This window comes from Carcharodon carcharias, chromosome 31 (assembly GCF_017639515.1).
Source record: "Carcharodon carcharias isolate sCarCar2 chromosome 31, sCarCar2.pri, whole genome shotgun sequence".
Taxonomy (NCBI): domain Eukaryota; kingdom Metazoa; phylum Chordata; class Chondrichthyes; order Lamniformes; family Lamnidae; genus Carcharodon; species Carcharodon carcharias.
The window spans coordinates 16,020,506-16,033,219 of NC_054497.1; the positions used below are offsets into that span (position 1 = coordinate 16,020,506).

Consider the following 12,714-nt stretch of genomic DNA (forward strand, 5'->3'; position numbering starts at 1 on the left):
AAGAGATTGCTCTTTGAATTTCCTGCATGAACCTATTTAACACTGGATTCGATGAGGGCAGGAACTAATATTGGAATTAATGTTGAGCTGGTTATCATACTGCTGGCTGGTGTGGAATTTCCCTCAACGCCAGTAAAGATCCATGAGCAGAAACGCAAGGTTACAAAGGTGACAACTGGATCTGTGATCTGGTGTATCTCCAGTTGCTTAAGAGTTTCTGCTATTCTGAATCTGCCTGCAATGTAAATGTGAGAAATCTGCAGTTTTTTATTCTCTTTACAAAATAAGATAGGAGGTTAATACCTCTTCCTTTTAAATAGCCAGACACACTGCTGTTGCAGGAATTTGGAGTAATATTCCTTCTAAGCTGCACGTGTGTGGCCACCTAAAGAATTGAATGGCGTTGTACAATGAAATACACAGGCTGTGCTTAATAAAGAAAATTTAATGGGAACTTTGGTTATCTGGCAGTGGCCGTGTTCTTTCTTGATCATTTGATATATTTTTCTTCCTCTAAACTGATATGCAGCACAAATGTTTTTTCAAGAGCAGTTCTGTGATTAAAAAGCTTGCCAACAATCTCAAAAAATAAATGAAAAAAAAATGCCTTGGAAATTTCTTTGGATCTCATTTGTGACAAATTTTAAAGAGTTAAACTAAGAACTTGACATTGGAGTGTTGTTTAATTTAAAAACAAGCAATCTGAGAGAGGGGGGAGGAGGAGAGATGAATAAAATAATTTCCACAATGGTACAGAACAGATCAATGAACAATATAAGTGATATTCTTGAGGAAAGGAGTATCACTGGAATAGCCCAATTGAAAAATCTACAAGCAGCCTTCAAAACATATCAGTCTTTTATATTGAATAGTCCCTGTGACTAAAAACCAATTCCAGACGAGCAACATTTTCCAACTTTAGTGACCATTAGCCAGAAATTTCTTCAACTGAAAAAAATAGACAGATTTAGGAATAAGCAAATTGATTCCCAGCATCAAATGTTAGCATGCAAGCAAAATAAATCTGGACTACAGATACAGCTAATTAGTATGTAAAATCAACCATATGGAAGGCTTGACAAATGGTTACTATTCTGGGCTGTGACTTAGTTAAAGGTTCAGTGAAGTGAACTGATAAAAGACATGAGTAAATGAAGAGTCAATAAAAAGTACATGGATACATCATAAAAAAACAGCTACCAGGAAGTGCTACAAAATAGGGGTTAGCGAAGAGGTCAGATAGATGCTGAAAATTACTGCCCATCTAGATGACAGTATTGCTGAAATGAACAGCAAAAAAGCCTGATTGTGGAAAATGTTGTTAGCTGGAAATAGTTTTAAAATAGCCAGTGAACAAACTGCTTCTTCAGTCTTTCAACAGAACAATTACTGCAATGATTGCTAGCATATAGAATTTTTAAAATGTGCTTACCTTTGAGCCACGCTCATTAAATATAATTTCTACATCTATGATTTTACCAAATTGCTGCAGAAAAAGAAAAAAGTTTGTTAGTATAAATGTCAGTTCAAAATTCTGCTTTAAACACAACTCATATTTCTCATACTTCCACTAGTTCTCTTAATAGTGCTGATCTTCACTGGGACAGAGTTCCACGAGTACTAGTAGCCCTTTGGTAACTCGCTCAAGTGGTCATTCCTCCTGAGTGAATTTAGCCAGTGAGCATCAGTGAAAGGTTATTTAACCACAAGGGACATCACAGCAGAGGCTGATGAGCAAGAATCACCAGTTAACAATTAGGATCAGGATTGTGCGCTGATTTTAGGATATTAAGATGGAGACTTAGTTGCAGAACCACTGCTCCTAGCTGAAGTTACCTATCACTGCACAGGCTGGAGATCAAACCCAGGACCTTTGACCTTTATGCCTCAGAAAAAAGAAAGTGATTTATCCATTAAGCACCAAGCAAATATGTAATGTGCCCTTTAATGACAATTGTTTTATTCCGTTTGGCATGGATTTGCAAACAGCTCCAAAGTTGAAATGCTGCTTTAATATGGTCAGACTTTTGGGTCCCAATAGGTAATCACTTTTTGCTTATCCACGTCTGTCCAGCAGACACAAATCTCTTCTAATAAGACAAGCAACACAGGATCCTAAACATATCAGGATGTGCTACAGCTGCATTGAAACCTTAGCCTTGCCCTTGTTTGACTTGATATACTTCTAAATCACTGAGGTAAAAGAAACACAATGCCTGATACTAAGAAAAACCTTCATGTGTCTCTGGCTGGTGGACTCTGAAAACAAGTCTTAAAGGCAAAGCACTCAGTTCCCTTCTGAAATAGATTCATTTAACTGACTGAAGTAGGTAAAATTCCAAATGATTCTGTGTAATTGGCTTCTTTTATTCATATAGCTAGGGAATAGAGTTCGATATTGAGGTTAACAATCCATTCAACTGCTTCAGCTAATCCAGTATGAATGGTTGCGATGTCACCAGGAATGGATCGCTCAGGACAGAAGTTCAGTATGTTGGCGAAGGTCTGACTTAGATGGCCACAGTCACGATGTGGAGTAATGGCTTCACCTTCCCTGGCCTGTCCTCAAGTAAATGAAGGTTGCTGAAAAAAGACATTTTGTCAAAGCTTTCCATCTTGTACTCATCAGGATAATTGCAAGAATACCAATGTCAGGGAAAGCAACAACTTTATACTATATGAGAAGAGAGTGCTGCTTGGTTGGCAAGTCGACTCTGATTGGTAGAGGCGTTGCCATGGAGGTTAACAATCCATTCAAAGACTTCAGCTAATCCACGGCAACGCCTCTATCAATCAGAGTCCACTTGCCAACCAATCAGCACTCCCTTTTCATACCCTTTAGTATAAAGCTGTTTTGGTGAAAAAAGAGACATGTCAAAGCTTTTTGTCTTGCACTCATCAGGACACTTCACAAGAATACCAATATAAGTTGAAAACAGCAATTTATACTGTATGTGAAGAGAGTGCTGATTGATTGGCAAGTGGGCTCTGATTGCTAGAGGTGTTGCCATGGAGAATGCACTAGTGTTGGTGACTGACAGTTAACTGCCAAACGTCATTTGAAATTTAAACCAGGCAGCTTGACCCTGATTGGTCAAGGCATTGCCCTGAGGAATGAGTCAGCGAATGGCTGTCACTTATTTTGTTTAACTGAAACAGGCGCAATGGGTGCACATGTTCTTTCTGTCTGCAAAGAACAGGGCCTGTGTATTAATATATGTAGCTTCCAGTACACGCAAATGCGGCACACTGCGAGCCCAACTGACAATCTTAAATTGGTTGTAGGCATAATGCTTAGCACACTGAGGATTATTTAGCAAATGTTGTCCACTCGCAGAATCACATCTAATGCTGGACACGTTTGAGTTTTGCAAGCATGGGCTGGTTAGGTATGGTCTGTGCTTTGCCTGTTGAAAACAGTGGCTGGGACATTTGACATACCTAGCACTGCACTGGGACTGAAATTCATATACCACATTACTCATTTGTGTGATTGGCAGAACGTCATTTTGGCTTGATGGCTGCATCTGTTAGTGGCAACACAAGTGGTATTCCCTGCGGAGATCAGGAAATTCAAATGCGTGCTAGCACTGGGAAGCCATTCGAGGGAGACAGCAACCTTCACGTGGTTTTCCTGTTAAAGCAAGTTTTCCAATCTAAAAATCTGTGAACTAATACTGTCAGGAAGGCGATCCCACCCTGGTCATTGGGCTCCCAGTCCAACCAGTAAAGCCCACTAAGCAGCTTCCGAATCTTCAGAATAGCTGCTTTTATATTGGTGCTAATGGGGGCATTAGTACTGCCAGTTTGACACATAGATCTTGCTAAACTAGCAGTAAGCACAAAGTAAACTCGCAACTCTCTCTGCCCAGCCAACTTTGGCATAAAATGAATATGCTGACCTATATTGACTCCCTGCTCCAAAGGCCTCATGTTTAAATGCCTTCTTGGTCTTGACGCCACCTTATCTCTATAACCTCCTCCAACCCTACAGCTGCAGTCCTCCAAAATCTCCATTACTTTGACTTCTTGTGCATTTCCACCTCCCTCCTCTTTCAGCCCACCATTAATGGCAATGCTTTTAGCTGACAAAGCGCCAACACTCAGGAACTGCTTTTCTATATTCCTCTGCCTCTCTACTCTCCTCCTTTACGTTCTCTTTAAAACCCACCTTTTTGCCCAAACATTTGTTTACAAACCCCAATATCTCTTTCTTAGGTTCATCTGCTTTTTTTTTTTGATTACACCTCTGCAGAATACTTTGGGACATTTGTCAAAATTTGTGGTGCTGCATAAATGCAAGTGTTGTTTTATGCTGACACAAGAGGTTGGTGTCCTGGCTGCCTGGATTTACACTCCAAATCTAACTCCATTATCCGAGCAGTAAACTTTTCATGGGTCTGTGAATCTGCCAGCAGGATAAGGGTCTAGATTAGCAGGGAGCACCCCTGGTACCCCAGAATTCAAATTCAAACACAGCAACTATAATCCACTCAACCTAATTAAGTGTAACTACTGAAGGGATAGGTCAATCTTTTATGTCTAACTGTTCTACATGTCTCTTTGTGTTCTTTCATATTAAACTTCATTAAGTTTGTTTGCAGAATTGAACAAACAAATTTCAATGTTTGATGAGTCTGTTCTACAGTTCTTCAGTTCATTCCAAAACTCAAAGGGAAAAGCTGTAAATCCAAGATTCACAATTACGTATGTTTAACATCTGAAATGACAGAATTGGAGAGACAAATATGGACAGAATTTTTCTATCAATGACTCTGATAAACTATCCAGTTAGTGGCTAAAGGATTAACAAACCTTGTATGGACATTTCTCATGCCATTTAGATTCTATTCTGCTATCCTTAAAAGAACATTAAGAATGTTCAGCTGGGTACGGTTAATTGCTAGCCGCGATCAAAAAACATGATGACCTACATACATCCTCTGCAGGCTCTATTGTTGGAACAATAACAACTTATATTTGTATAGCGCCTTTAACATAATAAAACATTCCAAGGCTCTTCACAGAAGCATTACAAAACAAAATATGACACCAAGCCACATCCGGGGGTATTAGGTCAGTTGACAAAATACTTGGTCATAGAGGTATGTTTAAAGTAAGGAAAGTGAAGTAGAGAGTATTCCAGAGCTTGGAGCCTAGGCAACTGAAGGCGCTGGTATCTCAGAGAGCTGTGAGCTGAAGGAGGTTTAAGAGATAGAGAGGGGCGAAGCCATGGAGGGACTTGAAAACAAGACTTGAGAATTTTAAAATCAAGGCTTCGCTTGACTAGGAGCCAATGTAGATCAGCAAGCACAGGTGAACAGGTCATGATGCAAGTTGGGAACACAAGAAAGAGGAGTGGGCCACTCTCAAGCCTACTCCACCAGTCAAACAGATCATGTCTGCTCATCTATCTCTACGCCATTTTTCCCACTATCCCCATATCTCTTGATGTTATTAGTATCCAGAAATCTATCGATTTCTGCCTTGAAGATGCTCAATGACTGAGCTTCCACAGCTCTCTGGGCTAGAGAATTCCAAAGACTCACCATCCTCTGTGTCAAGAAATTCCTCCCCATCTCAGTCTCAGAATTAGGGACAGGCCATTTAAGACTGTGTCCCTGGTTCTAGACTCACCAGCCAGGGGAAACATCCGATCCACATCTACCCTGTCACACCCTGCAAGAATCTTGTAAGTTTCAATGAGATTGTGTCTCATTCTTTGAAACTCTTTAGGCCCAGTTTCCTCAATTTCTCCATATAAGACAATCCTGCCATCCCAGGGATTAGTCTGATAAACCTCCACAAGTACATCCTTCCTTGGATATGGAGACTAAAACTGTACACAATATTCACCAGGGCTCTATACAATTGCTGAACATCTTTACTCCTGTACTCAAATCCCCCTGTGATCAAGGCCAATATACCATTTGCCTTCCTAATTGCTTGCTGCACCTGCGTTTTAGCTTTTAGTGACTCATGAACAAGACACCCAGGTCCCTTTGGACATCAATGCTTCCCAATCAATCACCATTTAAGAAATTCTCTTCCTTTCTGCTTTTTCTACCAAACTGGATAACTTCTCACTTATTCATATTATATTGCATCTGCCATGTTCTTCCCCATTCACTTAGCTTGTCCTAATTTTTTTTAAATTAATTCACATGATGTGGACATCACTGGCTAGGCCAGCATTTATTGCCCATTCCTAATGGCCCTTGAGAAGGTGGTGGTGAGCTGCCTTCTTGAACCGCTGCAGTCCATGTGATGTAGGTACACCCACAGTGCTGTTAGGGAGGGAGTTCCCGGATTTTGACCCAGTGTCGGTGAAGGAACGGTGATATATTTCCAGGTCAGGATGGTGAGTTGTTTGGAGGGGAACTTGTAGGTGGTGGTATTCCTATGTGTCTGCTGCCCTTGTCCTTCTAGATGATTCCATTTTTAGCTATATAAACCATATCCAGAGTATCACTTGCAATGGCTTCTTTTCCTGCTCTGCACTGTTACCTCTAGTCTCCCCCAAAGGATCTATCCTTGGCCCCCTCTTCTTCCTCAGTTGCATGCTCGGCGATATTGTTCAAAAGCACAGCGTTAGTTTTCACATGTATCCTGATGAAACACAGCTTTACCTCGCCACCACCCCCTTGACTCCTCCACTGGTGCTAAATTATCAGATTGCTTTTCTGACATCCAGTACCGGATGAAATTTGCTCCAATTAGATATCGGGAAAACTGAAACATTGTTTTTAGTTCCCTAGTTACTGGCTCCAGCCCACTCCCTGGCAACAGTTTGAAATTAAGCCAGTCAGTTCACAACCTTGGTGTCATATTTGACCCTAAGATGAGCTTCCAACCACACATTCCACACCTTGATTAAGATTGCCCATTTCTATCTCCATAACATTGTCTTTCCTACCTCCAAACTTGGCTATTCCAATGCTGCCTGAGTCTTAACTTGTCTTTCAAAATTCTATAGACTCTGGGAAGGTTCCTACAGATCGCAAAGTAGCAAATGTAACCCTCCCTATTTAGGAAGGGAGGGAGAGAAAACCAGGAACTACAGACCTGTTAGTTTGATGTCAGTAGTTGGGAAAAATTTAGAATCTATTAAAAAGGGTGTGATAACTGTACACTTAGAAAATAACAATATGATTGGGCAGAGTGAAATTGGATTTATGAAAGGGAAATCATGTTTGACAAACCTGTTGGTTTGAGGATGTTACTTGTAGCATAGATAAAGGAGAACGAGTGGATGTGGTGTATTTGGATTTTCAGAAGGCTTTCTGTAAACAAAATTAGAGTACTTGGGATGGGGGATAATATACTGGTCTGGATTGAGAATTAGTTAACAGGGAACAGAGTAGGAATAAGTGGGTCATTCTCAGGATGGTAGGCTACTCGGGTACTGCAACGATCAGTGCTTGGGCCACAGCTGTTCACAATCTATATAAATGATCTGGCTTTTTTCTTTATTCGCTCATAGGATGTGGGAATCGCTGGCTAGGCCAGCATTTATTGCCCTTGTTCAGAAGGCATTGTAAGAGTCAACCACATTGCCGTGGGTCTGGAGTCACATGTAGGCCAGACCAAGTAAGGATGTCAGATTTCCTTCCCTAAGGGGCATTAGTGAACCAGGATGGTGGTGAGGTAAAGCTGGGTTTCATAAGGATACAAGTGAAAACTAAAAATATGAGGGGGCCAAGGATAGATCCTTTGGGGGACAGCAGGGATAATGGTGCAGAGCAGGAAAAGAAGCCATTGCAAGTGATACTCCGGATACGGTTTATATAGATAAGAATGGAACTAGGTGAGAGTAGTCTCACCCAGCTGGATGACAGTGGAGAGGTGTTGGAAGAGGATGGTGGGGTCAGTCATGTCAAAGGCTGCAAACAAGTTGAAGAGGACAAGGAGGGAAAGTTTCATCTTCGTCACAGTCATAGGGTGTCATTTGTGAATTTAATAAGAGCGGTATTGGTCTTTGGTGGGGTGGAAACTGGATTGGAGGGATTCAAATGGAGCTCCGGGAAAGATGGGCATGGGTTTAAGGCAAAAACACATTCAAGAACTTAGGAGAGGAAAGGGAAGTTGGAGATGAGATGGTAGTTTACAAGGACATTACACTGCAATCTTTCCACTCAATGAATCAAAAATATTTAATTTGCCACAACAGCAGTTTATTGCCCGAGCAAATACAACAGTTGCCAAATTTTCTATTTACGGTAATGTCAAACAGAATGTGCATTTAGACTTACTTAACATGCTGAGGGAAGTTCAACATGTGGGAGAGAACAGGACAACATAAGCACAAAACTCATCTTTAAAAAGAAGTTATCTAAGGTAGTGATGTTAGTACAAGATACATCTCACTTTTTTGGCTTGGGGGAGGTGGTGGCATAATGATATTGTCACTGGACTAGTAATCCAGAGACCCAGGGTTCGAATCCCACCACGACAGATGGTGGAATTTGAATTCAATAAAAATCTGGGATTAAAAGTCGAATGATGACAATGAAAACATTGTTGATGGTCATAAAAATCCATCTGAATTACTAATGCCCTTAGAGAAGGGAATCTGCCGTCTGCACCTGGTGACTCCAGACCCACAGCAATGTGGTTGACTCTAAAATGCCCTCTGAATTAGCCTAGCAAGCCACTCAGTTGTATCAAACTTCGAAAAAAGTCAATAAAAAGAACGAAGCTGGATGGACCATGCGGCAATCACCTAGGCACCGGAAACAACGACGGCAAACCCAAACCTAGACCTGTCGGCCCTGCAAAGTCCTCCTGACTAACATCTGGGGGCTTGTGCCAAAATTAGGAGAGCTTTTCCACAGACTAGTCAGGCAACCAACGAGAGGGGAAAACATACTTGACCTCATTCTCACCAACCTGCCTGCTGTTGATGCACCTGTCCACGACAGTATCAGTTGGCGTGACCACTGCACAGTCCTTTTGGAGACAAAGTCCCATCTTCACTTTGAGGATAGCCTCCATCATGTTGTATGGCACTACCACCATGAGAAATGGGATAGAATTTAAACAGTTCTAGCAACTCATGACTGGGCAACCATGAGACGCTGTGGGCCATCAGCAAAAGCAGGTTTGTACTCAACCACAATCTGTAATCTCGGCATATCCCCCACTCTACCATTACCATCAAGCCAGGGGATCAACCCTGGCTTAATGAGGAGTGCAGGAGGGCATGTCAAGAGTCACACCAGGCATACCTAAAAATGAGGTGTCAACCTGCTGAAGCTAAAACACAGGACCACTTGCATGCCAAACAGTATAAGCAGCAAGTGATAGACAGGGGTAAGCAATTCCACAACCAATGGATCAGATCTAAGCTCTGCAGTCCTGCCACATCCAGTCGTGAATGGTAGTGTACGATTAAAAACTCACCGGAGGAGGGGGCTCCACAAATATCCTCATCCTCAATGATGGAAGAGCCCAGCACTTTAGCAACAATCTTCAACCAGAAGTGCAGACTGGATGATCCATCTCAGTCTCCTCCAGAGGTCCAAAAGAATCACAAATGCCAGTCTTCAGCCAATTCGATTCACTCCACATGATATCAAGAAACGGCTGAAGGCACTTGATACTGCAAAGGCTATGGGCCCTGACAATATTCTGGCAATAGTACTGAAGACATGCTTCAGAACTTGCTGCGCCCCTAGCCAAGCTGTTCCAGTACAGCTACAACAATGGTATCTTCCTGGCAACGTGGAAAATTGTCAGGGTATGTCCTGTATACAAAAAGCAGGACAAATCCAACCTGACCAATTACTGCCCCAACAGTCTACTCTTCATCATCAGTAAACTGATGGAAGGGGTCATCACCAGTGCTATCAAGCGGCACATGCTTAGAAACGACCTGCTCAGTGATGCTCAGTTTGGGTTCCGCCAGGGTCATTCAACTCCTGAACTCATTACAGCCTTGGTTCAAACATGGACAAAAGAGCTGAATTCCAGGTGTAAGGTGAGAGTGATTGCCCTTGACATCAAGGCAGCATATGACCACGTGGAGCATTAAGGAGCCCCAGCAAAACTGGTGACAATGGGAATCAGGGGAAAACTCTCCAATGGTTCGAGTCATACCCGACATAAAGGGTGATAGTTGTGGTGGTTGGAGGTCAACCATCTCAGTTCCAGGACATCACTGCAGGAGTTCCTCAGGGTATTGTCCCAGGCCCAAACATCTTCAGTTGCTTCGTTAATGACCTTTCTTCCATAAGGGCAGAAGTGGGGATGTTTGCTGATGATTAGCACCATTCATGGCTCCTCAGATACTGATGCTGTCCATGTCTAAATGCAGCAATGCCTGGACAATATCCAGGCTTAGGCTAACATTGCCAAGTAACATCCGCACCACACAAGTACCAGGCAATGACCACCTCCAACAAGAGAGAATCTAACCATTGCTCCTTTTCATTCAATGGCATTCCCACTGCTGAGGCTCCACTATCAACATCCTGGGGGTTACCACTGACCAGAAACTAAACTGGACTAGCCACATAAATACTGTGGCTACAAGAGGTCAGAGGCTAGGAATCCTGCAGCAAGTAGGTCCCCTCCTGACTCCCCAAGGACTGTCCACCATCTACAAGGCACAAGTCAGCAGCGTGATGAAAACCGCTCCACTTGCCTGGATGAGTGCAACTCCAACAACACTCAAGAAGCTCGACACCATCCAGGACAAAGCAGCCCATTTGATTGGCACCCCATCCACAAACACTTGCTCCCTCCACTACTGCCGAACAGTAGTAGCAGCAATGTTTATCATCTACAAGGTGCACTGCAGGGACTCGCCAAGGGTCCTTAGACAGCACCTACCAAACCCACAACTGCTACAATCTAGAAGGACAAAAGCAGCAGACACCTGGGAACATCACCACCTGGAAGCTTCCCTCCAAGTCACTCATCATCCTGACTTGGAAATATATCGCTGTTCCTTCACTGTTGCTGGGTCAAAATCCAGGAACTCCCTCCCTTACAGCACTGTGAGTGTATCTACACCACATGGACTGCAGCAGGTCAAGAAGGCAGCTCACCTTCTCAAGGGCAATTAGGGATGGGCATTAAATGCTGGCCTAGCCAGCGATGCCCACATCCCGTAAATGAATTTTAAAAGATGTCGGCAGGAAACACTCTCAGCTGTAAGAAGTGTAAGCAAGATTGAAGATAAAGTTCCCTTTACATTAGCTTACTAGCAAACCATATCCCATTAGATCAGTGGCAAATTTCCTTTTTAAGTTTTCTGAGAGTCATAATGGCACAGAAAGAGGCCATTCTATGTCTATGCTGGCTCTGTGTACAGCAATCCAGTCAGTTCCCATTTTAACCCCATAGTCCTGCAAGTTTATTTCCCCCCAATTTCCTTTTGGAATTATTGCTAGTCTCTGCTTCTACCGTTCTTCTAAGCAGCAGGCTCCAGGTTATTACCACTCAGGTTCATAAAAACATTCTCTCTTACATCGCCTCAGCATCTTGCCCAAAACCTGAATTTGTGTCCCCAGTCCTTACACCATCTGTTAATGGGAACAACTTATCTTTGACTGCCTTATTTAAACTTTGTATACCGCTATCAAATCAACCACATTTGCTCCAAGGAGAACCCCAGCCTCTCCTCTGCAGCTAAATCTCCTCATCCCTGGAACTATTTTGGTAAACCTCCTCCACATCCACCCACACAATTCTGTAAACTTCACATCCTTCCTGAAGTTTGGTGACCAGAACTGGATGCAATACTCTAGTTGTAGCCTAACCAAAGCTTTATAAAGGTTTAGCATAACTTCAATGCTTTTGTATTCAGAGCCTCCATTTATGAAGGCCAAAATCTCATATGCTTTGCTAACCACTCTCTCAATATGTCCTGCCACATTGAAAGGTCTATACAGATGAACCACCAGGTCTCTCCGTTCCTACACACTCTAGAATTGCGCCATTAAGTATATATTGCCTCTCCTTATCTCTTCTGCCAAAATGTGTCACTTCACACTTATTTATCTGTGTTAAATCCCATCTGCTAGCCTGGGTCCTGTTGCAATCAATTTGTTTCACTCTCTGTTTGCTACATCTCCAAGCTTGGCATCATTGGCAAATTTTGAAATGCAACTCTGTATTCCAATATCCAAATCATTTATATATATCAATGAAATGGTCCTAGCACTGAACCTTTGGGTACACTGTTGTCTATCATCCTTCAGTCTGAAAAACAAACATTTACCATAATGTGATGTTTTCTGTCCTTCAGCTAATTCTTTATCCAAGCTGACACTGGCCCTCCTATTTCATGAACCTCAATTTTGTTAACTAACCCTTTATGTGGTACTTTGTCAAATGCTTTTTAAAAATCCATATAAACAACCTTCTCTGTTACTTCATCAAAAAATTCAATTAGATTAGTCAAACATGATCTGCCTTTTACAAATCTATGCTGGCTCTCCATAATTAATTCAAACCTCTCCAGGTGCTTGTTGGTTTATTTTCCCTGATAATTGTTTCTAAAGCCTTATCCATTACTGATGTTAAACCCACTGGCCTGTAGTCACTAGCACTGCTCTTACACCCTTTACTGAATAAAAATCTCACATTTGCCAATTTCCAATCCTCTGATTATAGCAAGCCCTTCCACTATCTCTACTTCCACTTCCCTTAGCAACCTAGGATGCAAGCCATCTGACTTCACAATTTGATTTTGCCAAATATTTAGCT

The 12,714-nt window shown here is 42.2% G+C and overlaps 1 protein-coding gene across 8 annotated transcripts in view; it reads right to left on the minus strand.

Moving 5' to 3' along the window:
* The window catches only part of LOC121271737 (RNA binding protein fox-1 homolog 1-like), a 312,146-nt gene that overhangs the window by 52,865 nt on the left and 246,567 nt on the right, over positions 1 to 12,714 (minus strand). For all 8 annotated transcript variants that reach the window (XR_005941752.1, XM_041177947.1, XM_041177944.1 and 5 more), the window contains one exon: positions 1,433 to 1,486. Coding sequence is in view for 7 of the 8 variants with exons in the window: in XM_041177947.1 (XP_041033881.1) it covers positions 1,433 to 1,486 (54 nt within the window). In the remaining variant the exon portion in view is untranslated. The remainder of the gene's footprint in view (positions 1 to 1,432; positions 1,487 to 12,714) is intronic.